Source organism: Watersipora subatra, chromosome 2, assembly GCF_963576615.1.
Source record: "Watersipora subatra chromosome 2, tzWatSuba1.1, whole genome shotgun sequence".
NCBI lineage: Eukaryota > Metazoa > Bryozoa > Gymnolaemata > Cheilostomatida > Watersiporidae > Watersipora > Watersipora subatra.
Genome location: NC_088709.1, coordinates 37,554,333 through 37,576,884, shown reverse-complemented (window position 1 = coordinate 37,576,884; position 22,552 = coordinate 37,554,333). Strand labels below are relative to the sequence as shown.

Sequence of the window (22,552 nt, the reverse complement as noted above, 5' to 3'; positions counted from 1 at the left end):
ACCATAACGGATGATGTCACCATAACGGATGATGTCACCATAACGGATGATGTCACCATAACGGATGATGTCACCATAACGGATGATGTCACCATAACGGATGATGTCACCATAACGGATGATGTCACCATAACGGATGATGTCACCATAACGGATGATGTCACCATAACGGATGATGTCACCATAACGGACGATGTCACCATAACGGATGATGTCACCATAACGGATGATGTCACCATAACGGATGATGTCACCATAACGGATGATGTCACCATAACGGATGATATCACCATAACGGATGATGTCACCATAACGGATGATGTCACCATAACGGATGATGCTGAACTGAGATATATTGGCCAAATTTTAATTTTGAGAAAAATTATTCTTGATACCGTTTTGCGGAAAACAAATTAGCCCTAGTATGGCAAAGATGGAAGCGTATCGTGTTTCATAGAGTTAATAGAATTCAAAAAGTTCCAATTAACACGCCATTTAGCGCGGAAATACCTATAAATTAATGCCTTATTATCAGAATTAAAGAACCGTGGTGTAGCTGGGAAAAAGTTTTCGGAGCAGCTGAAACAAATTAAGAGAGTGAATAAATGTAGATGCAGTTATTTAAACTGCGAAACAAATGATTTTGTGATGATACAATTAATACAAACTGAGAAAACCAAATTAAAATTGCTATTTCATCCTTAATCAGTGACACAATCGCCAAATTTTAATTCCTGGAGAATCTTTTATTGACATCATTTTCTTGAAAACTAATTAGCCCTAGTACGGCAGGAACAAAAAGCATCGCGTTTCATAGAGTTAGTAGAGTTTCATAGAGCTAAAAGAGTTTGTAGAGTTTCAATTAGTACATCATTTTGGGTGTGCAAAACAAAAAAGGATGTATACGTTATGTAGTAAGAGTAAAAATATGCGAGAACTTACGTGGTCTCGTGGTTAGTGCACTGGATTGTAAAACTGTAGCCGCAATCTTCGTGCGTTCAAGTCCAACAGAATGTGAAATTTTAATTCAAAAATGTTCAAACTATAGCTGGACATACCAAAGGACGACAGAAAACAGACGACAAACTTTGAAAAAATATATACATGTATATAGATACTAGATTGTGAACATACATACATCGACTGTGAACTCTAACGTTCTTAGCATTCTCCCTTGTGTGTAATAACACAAACTATGTTATATTTTAAACACATTATAACAACACTTTGTGCTTTTGAAACCTGATAGCCCAAAGCAGAGTTCGTTTCTTGCTCAATAAAAGCCTTATTGGGCACGCATTATGCTGCCCAACAGACAGGCTCATGTCAGTGAACTCATGTCAGCGAAGAGTGTGTTTGTTTGGGACATCAGACTAATACAGACTAGTACAGATTAATACAGACTAGTACAGACTAGTACAGATTAATACAGACTAGTACAGACTAGTACAGACTAGTACAGATTAGTACAGACTACTCCAGACTAATACAGATTAGTACAGACTAGTACAGACCAAAACAGATTAGTACAGACTACTACAGACTAGTACAGATTAGTACAAACTAATACAGACTAGTGCAGATTAGTACAGACTAATACAGACTAGTACAGACTAATAGAGACTAATAGAGACTAATACAGACTAGTACAGACTAATACAGACTAGTACAGATTAATAAAGACTAGTACAAATTAGTACAGACTAGTACAGATTAGTAAAAACTAATACAGACTAGTACAGATTAGTACAGACTAATACAGACTAGTACAGACTAATAGAGACTAATAGAGACTAATACAGACTAGTACAGACTAATACAGACTAGTACAGATTAGTACAGACTAATACTGACTAGTATAGACTAATACTAGTTCTGCCAAACTAGTTTGTATTAGTACTACACTCCTTTACGCTGTAGGCTTAAAACTTCAGATTTTTTGCCATTGCTCTAAAAGCTGCCGATACAGACTTTTTAAAACTAACTCACTTTCAACTATCCGCAGTTCTGATTGGCCAAAGTATAGTTTCTGTCAGTGTTGAAATTTGGCTTATGAAAGAAACATTCAAAGTGAATTTTAGCTATGATAACAAAATATAGCATGAAATATTGTTCACCTACACGTATATTTATGTTATGTTAATAATAACAGATACTTACTTGTAAATGGAATTAACTACTTTTTATGACATGTAGATTGAAAGAATTTAGTATTTGGTTGACAGCAAAACATTGATAATTTACATAGCACGGTTACAGCCAATGCTTTGCATGCTTTACTTTGTGCATTGCGTAACGTTATCATTTAGACATCGGGAAATCATAGGAGCAATGGGTAAGGCTTGTAAATACTTAGAATTTGTGTCTGCGTGTTTGGGTTTGCTTTTTCCTGCAGCATTTTGGAATGTATTGTGTAGCAACAATTGTTGTCTATGTGAAGTGCCGTGAAAGTGTGACACATTTTTGTGCCTGATGTTTTATCTTGTGGTAACAGCTTGAAGGACTTTCATGAAATTATCACTGTGCAATTTGTTCAGCATATGCTATACAAAATATATCATAGTAAAATAGTATATTGTAGACATGTTCTTCACATATTAACAAGGATTTTTGCAACTAGTGGGTAAGTATGAGCGAATAATTTTGTTTGAAATGGCGCATAAAATTTACCAAGTAAGAGAAATGGTAAAAACACGAGATATAATGAATGCAATGAAACATTGACCTACCCAGTGGTTCTTAACCCCCCTGGTGGAAGGAGGAATTCTCCCCCACCAGGGGGAATTTTAGGGGAGAATTTGACAGTTTGCCAAAGGGGATTTCCGTGGCACCAATTGTTCTTATATAAAGGGCAGTATATACGAATTTCAGTAGTTTCAACAAAGCCAAGATCTAAAACTGTGGAAAAGGTAAGGATTGCTACACTACATGCATATACATACCTGCGATATTAATTGTTCAGTTACCGATTTGGTTTGCATAAACGTATAACATTTTGACAATTTGCTCTGTAGCCTAGCATATGTATGATGTTTTGCTCATGTAGATATTGAACGTATTCAAATGTTTTGATTGCATATCCCATATTGTAGGTGTTAGAAATTTCAAAGACAAAAAGACGAACATATGATGGTTCTTACCTTAACTATGGATTCACTTGTTTGATTAAAAGGGGCATCGAAGTACCACAATGTGTTTTGTGCATGAAAGTGCTCGCTAACAACTCCTTGAAACCACATCAACTTAAGCAACACTTAAAAAAATAAACATTCAAAACACTTGGATAAATCAAAGTCGTTCTTTGAAGCTAAAGAGAGAGAACTCAAGCAGGCAAAACTGGATTACACTGGCAGCTTTCATATCCAGGCACAGGCCATTACCGAGGCATCCTATGCTCTGTCTTACTGTCCAGAGATAAGAACCCACACACCATTGGTGAAACATTAGTTAAACCTTGTCTGCTGGGGTGTACTAAGATTATTCTCGGAGACACAGCCGCTCAAAAGATAGCTGATTTATCCCTCTCAGACAGCACAGTGAAATCGAGGATCGATGATATGTCTGCAGACATAAAAAGGCAAGTAATTGAAAAGATCAAGTCATCTCTCATGTTCGCCATTCAACTTGATGGGTCCACTGATGTTGCTAGCATTTCACAGCTAATGGTGTTTGCACGCTATGTACACAGAAAGACAATTGAGGAAGAATTTCTGTTCTGCAGTCCTCTAACAGAGACCACCACAGCTGCTGATGTTATGAGCCTGGTTTCCGACTTCAGCAAAGAACATCTGGACTGGGGCAAACTAATTGAAGTTTGCACTGATGGTGCTCCAGCCACACTTGGCTGTCTGCTGGATTTGCACAGTTGGTAAAAAAAGAATCCTTTAGTAGTGAGTACCCATTGCTTCATTCACAGACAAGCGCTAGCAGCAAAAACTCTTCCAAAGGACTGCAGGAACACCTTTCTTCAGTGATTAAAGTAGTAAACTTTATCAAAGGCTCTGCCTTGCAAACACGTCTCTTCCACAAGTTATGCAAAGACATTGATGCTGTGCTCACATCACTATTGTTCCACACCGAAGTTCGCTAGTTATCAAAGGCTAACATGCTTCTGCGTTTCTTCAATCTGCGAGCAGAGTTCAATGAGTTCTTGAAAACTCATAACAAACCCAAACTACTGGCTTCAATGCAAGTGGAAGGCTTCCATCAGTGTATTGCTTACCTGGTTGACATATTTGGTTCAATAAATGAAGTGAACACAAAGATGCAAGGTAGAGACAGAAATGTGTTGAATGTAACTGACAGTATCAATGCATTCAAAGACAAGCTCAAACTCTGGGTGGAAAGACTGGCTACTGGGAATGTAAGAGTTTAATTTCCAGTTCTGCATTCATTAGTTGACAAGAAAGCTCCTTCCGCTTCTTTGTTAACCGACATAAAGCATCACTTGAACAGCTTGATAGCAGAGTTTGAGAGATATTTTCCAAAGTTAGATCCTAGGACGGAGCAATTGATAAGCCTGACCCGCGATCCTTTCAGGCGCAATGTCCACAAGATTCCGGGACAGCTTCAGGAGGCGTTTTTGGAGCTGACAAACAACTCTGCATTAAAAGATGACTTCAAGGAGCTACCAACAGAGCACTTTTGGGTTAAGGCCCAAAGATTGTATCCCAACATAACCTGGCCGCTTTCAAGATGCTCATACCATTTGCTTCCACATATCTTTGCGAGTCAGCATTTTCAGCAATGCTAACCATAAAAAGCATATCTAGAAACCGTCTGGAAGTAGAAACTAACCTATGGTGTGCCCTATCCACAACAACTCCTAACATCAAAATTCTGGTCAGCCTCAAACAAACACAGAAATCGCACTAGTCTGCTGACGGTCTTACAATAATAGATATATTGAGTTTCAATATACATCCATTTTTAATATTCCATGTAAATTTGACAGTAATAAATGCATAAATACATGTATATATATATATGTATATAAGTTATATATGTAAATAAAGTTCACTATCTAGTTGCAGTGCATTATTTGAAGGAGTTGGGAGGGGGGGGGAATTTCTGTCTTTAGGTTTGGAAAAAGAGAATTGGGCAAACAAGGTTAAGAACCACTGACCTACACAAACACTCTACACAAACAAACCAATGAAATGTGACCTCCCTACAAAAAGACCAAGTAAATGTGATCTTCCTACAAACCGACCAATTGAATGTGAGCTTCCTACAAACAGAACAATTAAATGTGATCTTTCTACAACCAAACCAATTGAATGAGAGCTCCCGACAAATAAACCAATTAAAGGTGATCCCCCTACAAACAGACCAATTGAAGGTGAGGCCCCTACAAATTGACTAATTGAGTGTGAACACCCTACAAACAAGTTAGCTAAATGTGATCTTTCTACAACCAAACCAATTGAATGAGAGCTCCCGACAAATAAACCAATTAAAGGTGACCCTCCTACAAACAGACCAATTGAAGGTGAGGCCCCTACAAATTGACCAATTGTGTGTGAACACCCTACAAACAGGTTAGTTAAATGTGAGCTCCTTAAATAACGACCAATTGAGTGTGAGCTCCCTACGAACAGACCAATTGAATGTGAGCTCCTTAGGTGCGCTAGGAGTGCTATAGCACCATGGAGCGCTGTAGCTCCTAAGATGCTACAGTGCACCTAGGAGCTAGATACGCTGTAGCACCATGTAGTACTTAGCAATGTGCACTGTAGCACCATATAGCACCTAGCAAGGTGCACTGTAGCTCGATGTAGTACCTAGCAAGGTATCATAAAGCCAGGATTTGTAAGTTAATAATGTTATATTGTATGAACTGTATGAACTGTAATGAACTGTATGCATAGCATGTGTGTAAGCAACTGGCAAACATAGCTAGCCCAAACATAGCTAGCATAAGTAATCTTATAATAATAGGATAAGCTGACTCAGCTACAGTAACTGTAGGGCTGGTAGAGTCATTAGCATTCAGTGTGAGCACACACTGTGACATCTTCCTCTTTTAGTTGTTGTTACAATTCAAACTGCTCTAAAACATCACAAGTCAGACACTTACAGAAAAATAACATATCTGCATAACAGTTTAAAGTAATAGAAGTTGATTGCAAAACACAGTTGTACAAAACCTGATTCTTGGTAGAAATTGACTCTTAGTCCAAAACCACACCTAAAACAAAACATGATTTTTTTAAATAAAAAGACACAAAAGTCTAGTGGATGTAGCTTACAATAATTGTCCTAATCAAGAAAAACCTAAACGAGTGGGTGGCTTAGACACTCTTCCCGACCTAATGACAACTGAGGAAAAGCTTGAACTCATTTGATTAGGATTGGTTGCACCTGTCAATGCAGGAGTGGCGGTGCCACTCTGGTCAACAGAATTGGGAACAACAGCTAACTGACTTTGCTGAGCAGACTGGACCGGAACCAAATTTTTATCAGAATTAGTACTTTCAACGAGTCTCTGTTGTTTATAAATGTGATCATTAATCGAGGTTTTATTATAGGCATGAGAAGATCGGTTAGGTCTCAGAGCCTTTATGTTGCGCCTGAAAACTTTGCCATCCGATAATTTGATGTAGTAACTTCGAGGCGTTTCCGGGTGTTCAACAATAACACCTTCTGCCCACCTTCTATGGCCTAGTTTACACCAAACTTTCATTCCTACGCAATACTCAGTGGGAAGGGTAGCTGTGTTGTTCTGAAATACAGCTTGTGATTGTCTTTTAACAAAGCGGCTGTGTATTTCCCCTAGATGTAGCCCTTGGGGCTTGAGTTGGTGGGGTAGGCAATGTAATTGTCCTCTTAAATTTCGAGCCTGTAGCAAAAATGCTGGAGATGGGAGTTGGTCACCCAATGGAGTTGACAGGAATGTGGCCAAAACATCACACAATGTCTGACCAGATATCAACGCCTTTCTGAGGCTGTTTTTGATGGTTTGATTCATGCGTTCGGCCAACCCGTTGGAGCGTGAATGATAGGGAGAGGAAGTTATGTGTTTAACGTCATTATCCTCAATGAAGCATTTAAATTCATAAGATGTGAAATATGACCCATTGTCACTGACCAAGGTTTCAGGCCGACCAAAGTCGATGAACTGCCTTTTTAGTAAATCTATGACTTCTAAAGACCGAGAAGTTTTTAATTGATAGCAGGCTGGCCACTTCGAGTATCGATCTACTGTTACCAAATAATCGTTGCCATCGAGGTGGAAAATGCCCATACTAACCGACTGCATAGGGTATTCTGGTATATCATATGGTTCAAGGCTATATTGACTGTTCGATCTCATGTATTTTTGACAAACAGAACACGATTCTATCAAATCTCTAATCTGACCTAAATAGCCTGGCCAATAAACTGCACCTTTGGCTCTCTCAGTACATTTACTAACTCCCATGTGACCAGCATGTATTTGGTCCAACACCGGTTTCCTCATTGCTATAGGAATAACAATCTGGGCCTGGCACAGTAACAGATCATTATGCGTTGTGAGATCAGATTTTACATTCCAGTAAGGTTTTAGTGGCTCAAGGCAAGCATGTTTAGTCATTGGCCAACCATGCTCTATGTATGACGCTAGTATCTGCATTGTGGGATCTAGTTTGGTTGCCTGACTCAACTTTTCCTTGAACAGAGGCTGTGTGATAATGCCTGTGGTTATCGAATCAATCTGATCATGATCTAGTGCTTCAAGTTTATTAGCCTCAGCACCATAGCTAGGAAGAAATGCGCGTGACAATGTACACTATCAGCCAAAATTAGGTTTCTACCTGGTTTATGAATTAAAGTGTAATCGTATCCTTGGTTGCGTAGTCTCATACGCATCAATCTAGGGCTAAGCTCATTTAAACCCTTTTTCATAATTCCAATTAGTGGAAGATATGATGACATGCTGGCCGTATATGTACTGATGAAACCGCCTTAGACCATATTGAATGGCGAGGTACTCCTCAATTTGCGCATATTTTCTCTGTGTTTCCTTAAGGGAGCAACTGGCATATTCTATTGGTTGGCCTGCATGTATTATTACTGCTCTCATGCCAAACTGACTGGCATCAACTGATAGAGTAACTGGCAATTCTGGATCAAACATTTTTAGCGTTGGGCTAGATGATAAGAGGAATTTTAGTTTCTCAAACGCCTGCTCAGCTGCTTTGCTCCAGGACCATTCTACACCCTTTTTAGTCAGCTCGCGCAGTGGGGTGGTAACTTCTGACAGATTTGGACAGAACTTAGCTAGATATGTGGCCATTCCTAAAAGCCTACTGACGTCATCTTTATACTCTGGTTTTGGCATTTTTGTAATTGCCTCCACCTTGCGGACATCGGCCCTGATAGTACCATCGCCTATAACGTGACCTAGATATTTCAACTCAGACTGCCTAAAATTTCATTTCGACTCTTTCAATTTCAGATTACAATCCCTGCATCTCTGCAATACCAACTCTAAGATTTTATCATGCTCAGTTTCAGTCGCTGCATGAATCAACAAATCATCTACGTAGCATTCCACTCCTTCAATGTCTTCAAATAATTCCGACACAGTTCGACAAAATATCTCAGGACTAGAGGATATTCCATAAGGCAATCTAAGAAATCGATATCTACCGAATGGAATAGCAAAAGTCGTCAACAAACTGCTAGCCTCATCTAATTCAATCTGCAAGAATCCTGAGGTTGCATCTAACGTAGTGAATACTCGAGACTTTTAAAGTTTAGCAAATATTTCACTAGCTGTTGGTAATGCAAAATGTTCGCGTTTTAGATTTTTATTTAACTGTGTAGGGTCTAGACAAATCCTGAGTGACCCGTCAGGTTTCAGTATGTTTACTATAAGGTGCACCCAGTCAGTTGCCTGTCTTACTTTAGCTATTGTGCCCTCACTTTCCATATATTGTAACGTGAACTTTAGTTTATCCTTTAGTCTAAATGGGACCCTCCTAGCACTTTGTATAACAGGCTGAGCGTTCTCTTTGAGTTGCAAAGCATGCTTACATAGCATGGAATTTTTTAGCTACCCTATCTGCGACGGAATCAGCCCTATCAACCAACCCAAGCTCAATGCAACTGGGCAGCCCCAATAAAGTTGCCATGTTTGTATCAGTTTTTACGACTATAAACTCCACTGTATGATACTTATTGCTAACATCCACCAGTAACATAACCTTGCCTAATACATCAAGTGCATGTCCACTAAAAGACACTGATGATCTAGCATGCTTGACAATTGTCACCTGACTATTTACGCTGGCTAGTACCGTCTGTGAAATTACATTACATGATGCTCCCGTATCCACTTTTAATCGTAATGGTTTACCATTGCACTTAGCATTGATTGTCCATTCTCTTCTGTCATTGATGGCGAATGCAATGTCTCCGGTATTAACGTTGTCAGGTTTCGATACCTCATTGGCAGTGTTGTTACTGTTATCTCGTGTAGATAAGCATGCAGTGGAAAAGTGATTTTTACGGGAACATTTCCTGCACACCTTTCCATAAGCTGGGCACCTCCCTCGTTGACGTTCCATAGCGCAGTATTTACAGTTCTTTATCGTTTGTAACGTTCCAGTTTTATATTGTCTATTCGATTGTAGGTTTGGGCTCTTGCTCTGTGACAAGGATACTTTCTGTTGTGGGGGTACGACACTTCGTATGGCATTAACACCATCTGTGGGGTGGTTCATTTCTCTGAGGTATTGCGTGGTAGCCTCTTTACATTGGCATACTGAGATAACCTCCTGTAATGTAGGATTGCCTGGCAAATTGAATATATCCTCACGAACCGGCTTAGACGATATACCTGCTACAATTCTGTCCACTAGCGCTTTGTCTTTCTCATCAGCATGGAATTCACAAGTTGTAATGAGGTCTCGAAGCGCTGTCACAAAGCTTTCAAATGGCTCGCCTTGCTTCTGAACTCTGCTGTGAAATTTGAATCGCTCAAAGACTGTCTTTACCTGAGGGTTGAAGTGTTCAGTGAACGCCTTCTTTACTTCTGCAATGTCTTTTCGGTCTGCTATGTTCAGTGTTCGAAATATTTCATGGCCTTGTGCACCAAGCAGTGTCAATAAAGTCGCAACTTGTATTTCTCCATCCTTTTTAGTCTTTTCTGTTGCTATCATGTAAAAATCATATTGCACGAGCCATGCTTTCCAACTTCTACTAGTCTTGCTGGAATTGTCTGTAGAATTTACAAAACTTGCCGGCGGCTTGAGCCCTCCCTCTGCCATGTTTTCTGTTTGTCTCCTCAAAAATCCCATCCTGACACCATATCATGAAGCCAGGATTTGTAAGTTAATAATGTTATATTGTATGAACTGTAATGAACTGTATGCATAGCATGTGTGTAAGCAACTGGCAAACATAGCTAGTCCAAACATAGCTAGCATAAGTAATCTTAAAATAATAGGATAAGCTGACTCAGTTACTGAAGGGCTGGTAGAGTCATTAGCATTTAGTGTGAGCACACACTGTGACACAAGGTGAGCTGTAGCACCATGTAACACCTAGCAAGGTGCGCTGTAGCACCATGTAGCACCTATCAAGGTGTGCTGTAGCACCATGTAGTACTTAGCAATGCACACTGTAGCACCATATAGCACCTAGCAAGGTGCACTGTAGCACGATGTAGTACCTAGCAAGGTGCGCTGTAGCACCATGTAACACCTAGCAAGGTGCGCTGTAGCACCATGTAGCACCTAGCAAGGTGCGCTGTAGCACCATATAGCACCTAGCAAGGTGCACTCTAGCACCATGTAGTACCTAGCAAGGTGCACTGTAGCACCATGTAACACCTAGCAAGGTTCACTGTACCACCATGTAGCACCTAACAAAGTGCAGTGTAGCACCATGTAACACCTAGCAAGGTGCACTGTACCACCATGTAGCACCTAGCAAGGTGCACTGTAGCGCCATGTAGTACCTAGCAAGATGCGCTGTAGCACCATGTAGTACCTAGCAAGGTGCACTGTAGCACCATGTAACAATTAGCAAGGTGCACTGTACCAACATGAAGCACCTAGCAAGGTGCACTGTAGCACCATGTAACACCTAGCAAAGTGCAATGTAGCACCATATAACAATTAGCAAGGTGCACTGTACCACCATGTAGCACCTAGCAAGGTGCACTGTAGCACCATGTAGTACCTAGCAAGATGCGCTGTAGCACCATGTAGTACCTAGCAAGGTGCACTGTAGCACCATGTAACACCTAGCAAAGCGCAATGTAGCACCATATAACAATTAGCAAGGTGCACTGTACCACCATGAAGCACCTAGCAAGGTGCACTGTAGCACCATGTAACACCTAGCAAAGTGCAATGTAGCACCATATAACAATTAGCAAGATGCACTGTACCACCATGAAGCACCTAGCAAGGTGCACTGTAGCACCATGCTCAACAATCACAATTTACTAGCATAAACCAATTTGTGGCCAGAATAAGTGATTGGAAAATGCAGGACCTAAAACAAGGCCACCTAACTATACAGTGCCATTTCCTTTGGCTCACTAAAACAACGATAAATTGAGCTGAGATTAACTGTTTGAAGCAAACACCAGCTAGTGATTCGTAGCCAAGCTCAATGTACCCACAATTTAAAAATGTGTAAGTTACAAATAGGGCTACCCCTATAGACCTAGTAATTATACTTGAGTATATTAATAGTATATACTTATTAACCCTACAGTACCTTTTGTAACATACTGGATGCATAACAACGGTTTCGTGAAGTTGCCCGCCATGATTACGCAGTTGAGTAGAAAACTTTTCCATAGACTAAAAAGAGTAATCGTTTAGCTATACAATAATATCAAATTTGATTGATTTACAAATTGTATGAACTAGTCACTAGTGTGGTGGATGGCGATCCCTTATGTTAAGCCAAGTCAAGCCAGAGCCGAAACTAAGCCGTGCCGGCTCCAGCCGAGTAGAATGGAGGCAGAGCTTACTAGCTATATAAGCTTGAACATTTGTGTAGAAGAGCAGAGCTGTTCTGGGCCTGCTCATTGCCTGTTACTTGAGCATTCTTGTACAACTTATGAACTAAGCAGAAATATATGTATAAACTAATGCACCGAGTCTTGTACTAGTGGAGGAAAAGTGAAGGTTGCACAAAACCTTTACATTAGAGCCATTTTTATGTAGTTTCCTCCAAAATTTGAAGCAGCTTGTTAAGCACATCATAATAACGTAGTAAAATGTTATAATATAAACTGGTGTAATAGTATTAAAGAGACAATTTTTGTTTTTATATTTTTAAATACAAGCGCAAATTGATGGAAATTGAATTGAATATTCTAATTAATGTTCAGTCTGGGTTATTGCGAGGTTAATATTAACTATTAAGTATAGTTAATAGGTCTATAGATACCCCTTCTTGGTTTGCATGTACGTGTTGTTTTTCGAGCTGGGCTGACTAGTGTGTACTAATATGGGTAGAACAAGTTTATGTAACGATAAGACCATTGTAACCTCTGTTTACAAGGCGCGAGCGGGAAGCAGTCCAGTAAAAATTTGAAACCAGCAAAAGTGGTTGAAAGCTCTACATAGCAATACAATGCGTTAAATGCATTGCTCAGGCGTCTGCCAGCTGGCCACAACCGTGATATATTGACCAGTACCGGTCCAGCTGTCTGGGAATTATCAGTCAAACATAATATCATGGTGGGGGTTGGACGGATACATTGGGATCCTGTAATGAATGTTTTGAAGGTGTTCACAAAAGAATTCAGTTAAACGTTGTCTGCTCCCTACCAAACCTCTCATCGAGGCAGCTTGGCCAACTTGAGTGTAGATTTGATAAATGTGTACTTAGGGAGTCAATGTCAATATAAACTTAATCAAGATGTACAAGCAAGTATGCAAAGGTAGATAAAGGTATGAAAAGGTAGATGAAGGTATGCACAGGTAGATGAAGGTATGCAAAGGTAGATGAAGGTATGCAAAGGTAGATAAAGGTATGAAAAGGTAGATGAAGGTATGCACAGGTAGATGAAGGTATGCAAAGGTAGATGAAGGTATGCAAAGGTAGATGAAGGTATGCAAAGGTAGATGAAGGTATGCAAAGGTAGATGAAGGTATGCAAAGGTAGACGAAGGCATGCAAAAGTAGATGAAGGTATGCAAAGGTAGATGAAAGTATGCAAAGTTAGATAAAGGTATGCAAAAGTAGTTGAAGGTATGCAAAGGTAGATTAAGGTATGCAAAGGTAGATGAAAGTATGCAAAGGTAGATGAAAGTATGCAAAAGTAGATGAAGGTATGCAAAGGTAGTTGAAGGTATGCAAAGGTAGATGTACGTATGCGAAGGTAAATGTATGTATGCAAAAGGAGATGTAAAAAATGACAGCACATCTTAGTAGATGTAGGTAACTCTTTTGTTTTTAACAAATTGACCTAAAACGCTCCAACTCATCTAATTACAATGAACTGAGACCATTTAGCCAGTTTGATTACCATCAACCAATTGTAACTGATAATTCATCTAATTACAATGAATTGAGGCTTTTTAGCAAGTTTGATTACAATCAACCTATTGTAACTGACAAATCACCTAATTACAATGAGTTGAGGCATTTTAGCAAGTTTGATTACAATCAACCTATTGTAACTGACAAATCATCTGATTACAATGAGTTGAGGCTTTTTAGCAAGTTTGATTACAATCAACCTATTGTAACTGACAAATCATCTGATTACAATGAGTTGAAGCTTTTTAGCAAGTTTGATTACAATCAACCTATTGTAACTGACAAATCATCTAATTACAATGAATTGAGGCTTTTTAGCAAGTTTGATTACAATCAACCTATTGTAACTGACAAATCATCTGATTACAATGAATTGAGGCATTTTAGCAAGTTTGATTACAATCAACCTATTGTAACTGACAAATCATCTAATTACAATGAATTGAGGCTTTTTAGCAAGTTTGATTACAATCAACCTATTGTAACTGACAAATCATCTAATTACAATGAGTTGAGGCTTTTTAGCAAGTTTTATTACAATCAACCTATTGTAACTGACAAATCACCTAATTACAATGAATTGAGGCTTTTTATCAAGTTTGATTACAATCAACCTATTGTAACTGACAAATCATCTAATTACAATGAATTGAGGCTTTTCAGCAAGTTTGATTACAATCAACCTATTGTAACTGACAAATCATCTAATTACAATGAGTTGAGGCTTTTTAGTAAGTTTGATTACAATCAACCTATTGTAACTGACAAATCACCTAATTACAATGAATTGAGGCTTTTTAGCAAGTTTGATTACAATCAACCTATTGTAACTGACAAATCACCTAATTACAATGAGTTGAGGCATTTGAGCAAGTTTGATTACAATCAACCTATTGTAACTGACAAATCATCTGATTACAATGAGTTGAGGCTTTTTAGCAAGTTTGATTACAATCAACCTATTGTAACTGACAAATCATCTGATTACAATGAGTTGAAGCTTTTTAGCAAGTTTGATTACAATCAACCTATTGTAACTGACAAATCATCTAATTACAATGAATTGAGGCTTTTTAGCAAGTTTGATTACAATCAACCTATTGTAACTGACAAATCATCTGATTACAATGAATTGAGGCATTTTAGCAAGTTTGATTACAATCAACCTATTGTAACTGACAAATCATCTAATTACAATGAATTGAGGCTTTTTAGCAAGTTTGATTACAATCAACCTATTGTAACTGACAAATCATCTGATTACAATGAATTGAGGCATTTTAGCAAGTTTGATTACAATCAACCTATTGTAACTGACAAATCATCTAATTACAATGAATTGAGGCTTTTTAGCAAGTTTGATTACAATCAACCTATTGTAACTGACAAATCATCTAATTACAATGAGTTGAGGCTTTTTAGCAAGTTTTATTACAATCAACCTATTGTAACTGACAAATCACCTAATTACAATGAATTGAGGCTTTTTATCAAGTTTGATTACAATCAACCTATTGTAACTGACAAATCATCTAATTACAATGAGTTGAGGCTTTTCAGCAAGTTTGATTACAATCAACCTATTGTAACTGACAAATCACCTAATTACAATGAATTGAGGCTTTTTAGCAAGTTTGATTACAATCAACCTATTGTAACTGACAAATCATCTAATTACAATGAATTGATGCTTTTTAGCAAGTTTGATTACAATCAACCTATTGTAACTGACAAATCATCTAATTACAATGAGTTGAGGCTTTTTAGCAAGTTTGATTACAATCAACCTATTGTAACTGACAAATCATCTAATTACAATGAATTGATGCTTTTTAGCAAGTTTGATTACAATCAACCTATTGTAACTGACAAATCATCTAATTACAATGAGTTGAGGCTTTTTAGCAAGTTTGATTACAATCAACCTATTGTAACTGACAAATCATCTAATTACAATGAGTTGAGGCTTTTTAGCAAGTTTGATTACAATCAACCTATTGTAACTGACAAATCATCTAATTACAATGAGTTGAGGCTTTTTAGCAAGTTTTATTACAATCAACCTATTGTAACTGACAAATCACCTAATTACAATGAATTGAGGCTTTTTATCAAGTTTGATTACAATCAACCTATTGTAACTGACAAATCATCTAATTACAATGAATTGAGGCTTTTCAGCAAGTTTGATTACAATCAACCTATTGTAACTGACAAATCATCTAATTACAATGAGTTGAGGCTTTTTAGTAAGTTTGATTACAATCAACCTATTGTAACTGACAAATCACCTAATTACAATGAATTGAGGCTTTTTAGCAAGTTTGATTACAATCAACCTATTGTAACTGACAAATCATCTAATTACAATGAATTGATGCTTTTTAGCAAGTTTGATTACAATCAACCTATTGTAACTGACAAATCACCTAATTACAATGAGTTGAGGCTTTTTAGCAAGTTTGATTGCAATCAACCTATTGTAACTGACAAATCACCTAATTACAATGAATTGAGGCTTTTTAGCAAGATTGATTACAATCACACTATTGTAACTGACAAATCATCTAATTACAATGAGTTGAGGCTTTTTAGCAAGTTTGATTACAATCAACCAATTGTAACTGACAAATCACCTAATTACAATGAGTTGAGGCTTTTTAGCAAGTTTGATTGCAATCAACCTATTGTAACTGACAAATCACCTAATTACAATGAATTGAGGCTTTTTAGCAAGATTGATTACAATCACACTATTGTAACTGACAAATCATCTAATTACAATGAATTGATGCTTTTTAGCAAGTTTGATTACAATCAACCAATTGTAACTGACAAATCACCTAATTACAATGAGTTGAGGCTTTTCAGCAAGTTTGATTACAATCAACCTATTGTAACTGACAAATCACCTAATTACAATGAGTTGAGGCTTTTTAGCAAGTTTGATTGCAATCAACCTATTGTAACTGACAAATCACCTAATTACAATGAATTGAGGCTTTTTAGCAAGATTGATTACAATCACACTATTGTAACTGACAAATCATCTAATTACAATGAATTGAGGCTTTTTAGTAAGTTTGATTGCAATCAACCTATTGTAACTGACAAATCACCTAATTACAATGAGTTGAGGCTTTTTAGCAAGTTTGATTACCATCAACCTATTGTAACTGACAAATCACCTAATTACAATGAGTTGAGGCTTTTTAGCAAGTTTGATTGCAATCAACCTATTGTAACTGACAAATCACCTAATTACAATGAATTGAAGCTTTTGAGCTAATTTGATTACAATCAATTTCTTGTAACTGACAAATCACCTAATTTTAATGAACTGAGGCTATTTAGCAAGTTTGATTGCAATCAATTTATTGTAACTGACAAATCACCTAATTACAATGAATTGAGGCATTTTAGCAAGTTTGATTGAAATCAATTTATTGTAACTGACAAATCACCTAATTACAATGAGTTGAGGCTTTTTAGCAAGTTTGATTACCATCAACCTATTGTAACTGACAAATCATCTGATTACAATGAATTGAGGCTTTTGAGCTAATTTGATTACAATCAATTTCTTGTAACTGACAAATCACCTAATTTTAATGAACTGAGGCTATTTAGCAAGTTTGATTGCAATCAATTTATTGTAACTGACAAATCACCTAATTACAATGAGTTGAGGCTTTTTAGCAAGTTTGATTACCATCAACCTATTGTAACTGACAAATCATCTGATTACAATGAGTTGAGGCTTTTTAGCAAGTTTGATTACAATCACCCTATTGTAACTGATAAATCATCTAATTACAATGAGTTGAGGCTTTTCAGCAAGTTTGATTACAATCAACCTATTGTAACTGACAAATCATCTGATTACAATGAGTTGAGGCTTTTTAGCAAGTTTGATTACAATCACCCTATTGTAACTGACAAATCACCTAATTACAATGAGTTGAGGCTTTTTAGCAAGTTTGATTACAATCACCCTATTGTAACTGACAAATCACCTAATTACAATGAGTTGAGGCTTTTTAGCAAGTTTGATTGCAATCACCCTATTGTAACTGACAAATCATCTAATTACAATGAGTTGAGGCTTTTTAGCAAGTTTGATTACAATCACCCTATTGTAACTGACAAATCATCTAATTACAATGAATTGAGGCTTTTTAGCAAGTTTGATTACAATCACCCTATTGTAACTGACAAATCACCTAATTACAATGAGTTGAGGCTTTTTAGCAAGTTTGATTGCAATCAACCTATTGTAACTGACAAATCACCTAATTACAATGAGTTGAGGCTTTTTAGCAAGTTTGATTACCATCAACCTATTGTAACTGACAAATCACCTAATTACAATGAATTGAGGCTTTTTAGCAAGATTGATTACAATCACACTATTGTAACTGACAAATCATCTAATTACAATGAATTGAGGCTTTTTAGTAAGTTTGATTACAATCAACCTATTGTAACTGACAAATCACCTAATTACAATGAGTTGAGGCTTTTTAGCAAGTTTGATTACCATCAACCTATTGTAACTGACAAATCACCTAATTACAATGAGTTGAGGCTTTTTAGCAAGTTTGATTGCAATCAACCTATTGTAACTGACAAATCACCTAATTACAATGAATTGAGGCTTTTGAGCTAATTTGATTACAATCAATTTCTTGTAACTGACAAATCACCTAATTTTAATGAACTGAGGCTATTTAGCAAGTTTGATTGCAATCAATTTATTGTAACTGACAAATCACCTAATTACAATGAATTGAGGCATTTTAGCAAGTTTGATTGAAATCAATTTATTGTAACTGACAAATCACCTAATTACAATGAGTTGAGGCTTTTTAGCAAGTTTGATTACCATCAACCTATTGTAACTGACAAATCATCTGATTACAATGAGTTGAGGCTTTTTAGCAAGTTTGATTACAATCACCCTATTGTAACTGATAAATCATCTAATTACAATGAGTTGAGGCTTTTTAGTAAGTTTGATTACAATCAACCTATTGTAACTGACAAATCATCTAATTACAATGAATTGAGGCTTTTCAGCAAGTTTGATTACAATCAACCAATTGTAACTGATAAATCATCTAATTACAATGAGTTGAAGCTTTTTATCAAGTTTGATTGCAATCACCCTATTGTAACTGACAAATCATCTAATTACAATGAGTTGAGGCTTTTTAGCAAGTTTGATTACAATCACCCTATTGTAACTGACAAATCACCTAATTACAATGAGTTGAGGCTTTTTAGCAAGTTTGATTACAATCACCCTATTGTAACTGATAAATCATCTGATTACAATGAGTTGAGGGTTTTTAGTAAGTTTGATTACAATCACCCTATTGTAACTGACAAATCATCTGATTACAATGAGTTGAAGCTTTTCAGCAAGTTTGATTACAATCACCCTATTGTAACTGACAAATCATCTAATTACAATGAATTGAGGCTTTTTAGCAAGTTTGATTACAATCACCCTATTGTAACTGACAAATCACCTAATTACAATGAGTTGAGGGTTTTTAGTAAGTTTGATTACAATCACCCTATTGTAACTGACAAATCATCTGATTACAATGAGTTGAAGCTTTTCAGCAAGTTTGATTACAATCACCCTATTGTAACTGACAAATCATCTAATTACAATGAATTGAGGCTTTTTAGCAAGTTTGATTACAATCACCCTATTGTAACTGACAAATCACCTAATTACAATGAGTTGAGGCTTTTTAGTAAGTTTGATTACAATCAACCTATTGTAACTTACAAATCATCTGATTACAATGAGTTGAGGCTTTTCAGCAAGTTTGATTACAATCACCCTATTGTAACTGATAAATCATCTAATTACAATGAATTGGTGCTTTTTAGCAAGTTTAATTACAATCAACCTATTGTAACTGACAAATCACCTAATTACAATGAGTTGAGGCTTTTTAGTAAGTTTTATTACAATCAACCTATTGTAACTGACAAATCATCTGATTACAATGAGTTGAGGCTTTTCAGCAAGTTTGATTACAATCACCCTATTGTAACTGATAAATCATCTAATTACAATGAATTGGTGCTTTTTAGTAAGTTTGATTACAATCAACCTATTGTAACTGACAAATCATCTGATTACAATGAGTTGAGGCTTTTCAGCAAGTTTGATTACAATCACCCTATTGTAATTGATAAATCATCTAATTACAATGAATTGGTGCTTTTTAGCAAGTTTGATTACAATCACCCTATTGTAACTGATAAATCATCTAATTACAATGAATTGGTGCTTTTTAGCAAGTTTGATTACAATCAACCTATTGTAACTGACAAATCATCTGATTACAATGAGTTGAGGCTTTTCAGCAAGTTTGATTACAATCAACCTATTGTAACTGACAAATCATCTGATTACAATGAGTTGATGCTTTTTAGCAAGTTTGATTACAATCAACCTATTGTAACTGACAAATCACCTACTTACAATGAATTGAGGCTTTTTAGGGTGACCTTGCATAAATTCATACCTTGCATAAATTTTAGAACAGACAATAAAAATATAAGATTAGTTCCATAATTGAATTTCAAATATTTTATAAGTGTGTCATTTCTCAATCAATGGATTGCAGGATGGCAATAGAGTGTTCAACAATTAGGCAATAGAAAAATAACCTCAGCATTATAATAGACAAGACATGAGTGGTTAACACCAAAAATATTCAATTGAAATAACATAATTATACCAAATTAAATGATCTTAATAGAATCCATGGGACTGTATAAAAACAATGAATAAGATACAAGCTAGCAATATCACAGATACATCAGTAGAGACAACAGTGGTGAATAAATGTTTTCTAATTGATGAAATATGACGGGGAGACATCTCAAGTGTTAAGAGGCCCAATGAACGAGTATTCTTACAAATAATTGTGGACCTTTTGTTTCTTCCACAGCCGATAGCTTATTACCACTAAATTAGTTTCTCTGTATGTATCTGCAAGTGGCAGGCTTTGAGTGTCGTAAACATGAGCCCCAGTTCCCCGAATTCTAAATGCCCGTCCATAAGATCATCCATAAAGTGTATCTCGGAGCCAAGATATCGTAGCCGTGATCGAATGACGACAAACAAAAAAACAGGAAATAAGTCATCCATTGTCCAATTAAAGTCATCCGACAAGCTAGCCTTGACAATCTACAAATAGACATGTCCGATAGAACAGTTTAAATCACAGATAATAAAAACAATAATCACAGATACTATCTGTTGTCAAACATACTACACACCACTTGACAGCTATCTAGCAACGCAAGAACAAAATGGGCAGAGAACTTTTGCACAAAAAAGGCAACTCAAATATATGAAAAACTAAAAGAATGCCCAGCCCGGGTAATAAACAAGTCTTTGAACAGAAAATTTATTTGTATTTAACATATAAAAACATTTCCCATTTTTACTTTCTAACTACATATCATGAGAAAAGTGTTTTGTGCAGCTCAAATAAATTAAGAGAAAAAGTAAAACAACCGTAAAGGTGCTTAAATATAAATGTGAAACAACTAGCAAGTACAGCCTAAATCAAATCAGTTTTGCTATGATTAGAATGAAAAATGATTTGGTAATGATACAAGTAATACAGACAAAACAAAAAACAAAATGAAAATCATGAATACGTTGAATCAATTAATAATAACAATGAGTACATAAAAGTGTTGGGTATAAAAAAGGTTGCAACTTCTGCAACTGTTGCAGAAGCTATCCATAAAACTGGATATTGGTACCTTTTGATACCGGTACCTCTTGATACTGGTACCTCTTGATACTGGTACCTCTCGATACTGGTACAAACGTAAAAATGAGATATCTGACTTTGTCTGACCAAACAGAAAAATAATGTAGAAGCAAATACGACTCCAGATAATAATAATTTTCCAAATGAAGTATTTTACATATTTAGTGATTGAACCTGAGGAAAAACCAAAAATAGGAGTAAAATGGCACTTTTGAAATTGGAATGGCACATTTGAAATTGGAATGGCACACTTGAAATTGGAATGACACATTTGAAATTGGAATGACACTCTTGAAATTGGAATGGCACATTTAAAACTGGAATGGCACATTTGAAACTAGAATGGCACATTTGAAACTGGAACGGCACATTTGAAACTGGAATGACACATTTGAAACTGGAATGTCACAATTGAAACTGGAATGGCACATTTGAAATTGAAATGACACATTTGAAACTGGAATGACACATTGGAACTGGAATGACACATTTGAAACTGGAATGACACATTTGAAACTGGAATGACACATTTGAAACTGGAATGGCACATTTGAAACTGGAATGACACATTTAAAACTGGAATGACACATTTGAAACTGGAATGACACATTTGAAACTGGAATGACGCATTTGAAACTGGAATGGCACATTTGAAACTAGAATGACACACTTGAAACTGGAATGGCACATTTGAAACTGGAATGGCATAATTCGCAAATAATAAATTAAAAAAATAGGTAATGGCAAAAAAATTAGCTTTTAAAGATTTCAAAAGAATAACAAACGCAAAAGGTAATACATTGGCGCCTCACCATTTGATTTTAATTCATTCCAGTGTTGGCATCGTAAGGCAAAAATGTCGTATAGAGGGGTATAGAAACCCTTAGTAATAACCTAATGCAAACACCACCTGGTAAAAACCATCAAAGTTTTATATACATACTGTAAAGGTTTGGCCCCGATAGCTGAGCCAGCCTTACTTTCCTAACAAGCCGGTGCAGTCTGAACACTGGGCCTTCCCCTCATCGGCCTGCCGGACACACCTAGTGGTCTGATCAGGCCGCGGCTGGTTGCCCTCAGTTCAGGCTCACTTGGAATACTAGCACAGCCTGCTCTCTGAGACCCTATCTTGGCTAATCTAGGTCCCGGCTAGCTTACTGTAGGGCCTGATCTCCAATGCTATCGCATTTCTGATCAGGTCCGGTTGTAGCGTAGCCAACCCCTAGCCTTCCTTAGGTA

General features: G+C 36.6%; 4 protein-coding genes across 4 annotated transcripts in view; 2 read left to right on the top strand and 2 right to left on the bottom strand.

Moving 5' to 3' along the window:
- Positions 1-424: 424 nt before the first annotated feature.
- LOC137388176 (protein FAM200C-like) lies at positions 425-4,090 on the top strand. The gene is made up of 3 exons (XM_068074681.1): positions 425-441; positions 3,413-3,812; positions 3,917-4,090. Exons 1-3 carry the CDS (start codon positions 425-427, stop codon positions 4,088-4,090), a joined length of 591 nt encoding a protein of 196 aa, XP_067930782.1.
- Positions 4,091-4,105: 15 nt separating this feature from the next.
- LOC137388175 (zinc finger BED domain-containing protein 5-like) lies at positions 4,106-4,753 on the top strand. Its single transcript, XM_068074680.1, has 2 exons — positions 4,106-4,271; positions 4,398-4,753. Exons 1-2 carry the CDS (start codon positions 4,106-4,108, stop codon positions 4,751-4,753), a joined length of 522 nt encoding a protein of 173 aa, XP_067930781.1.
- Positions 4,754-6,265: 1,512 nt separating this feature from the next.
- Positions 6,266-7,315, bottom strand: LOC137388174 (uncharacterized). Its single transcript, XM_068074678.1, has one exon. It carries the CDS (start codon positions 7,313-7,315, stop codon positions 6,266-6,268), a length of 1,050 nt encoding a protein of 349 aa, XP_067930779.1.
- A 12,779-nt stretch (positions 7,316-20,094) lies between these two features.
- The window catches only part of LOC137388947 (alsin-like), a 116,080-nt gene continuing 113,622 nt past the window's right edge, over positions 20,095-22,552 (bottom strand). The window contains exon 31 of the mRNA XM_068075454.1: positions 20,095-20,715. Within this exon, the coding sequence (XP_067931555.1) occupies positions 20,494-20,715 (222 nt within the window). The 3' untranslated portion in view covers positions 20,095-20,493. The remainder of the gene's footprint in view (positions 20,716-22,552) is intronic.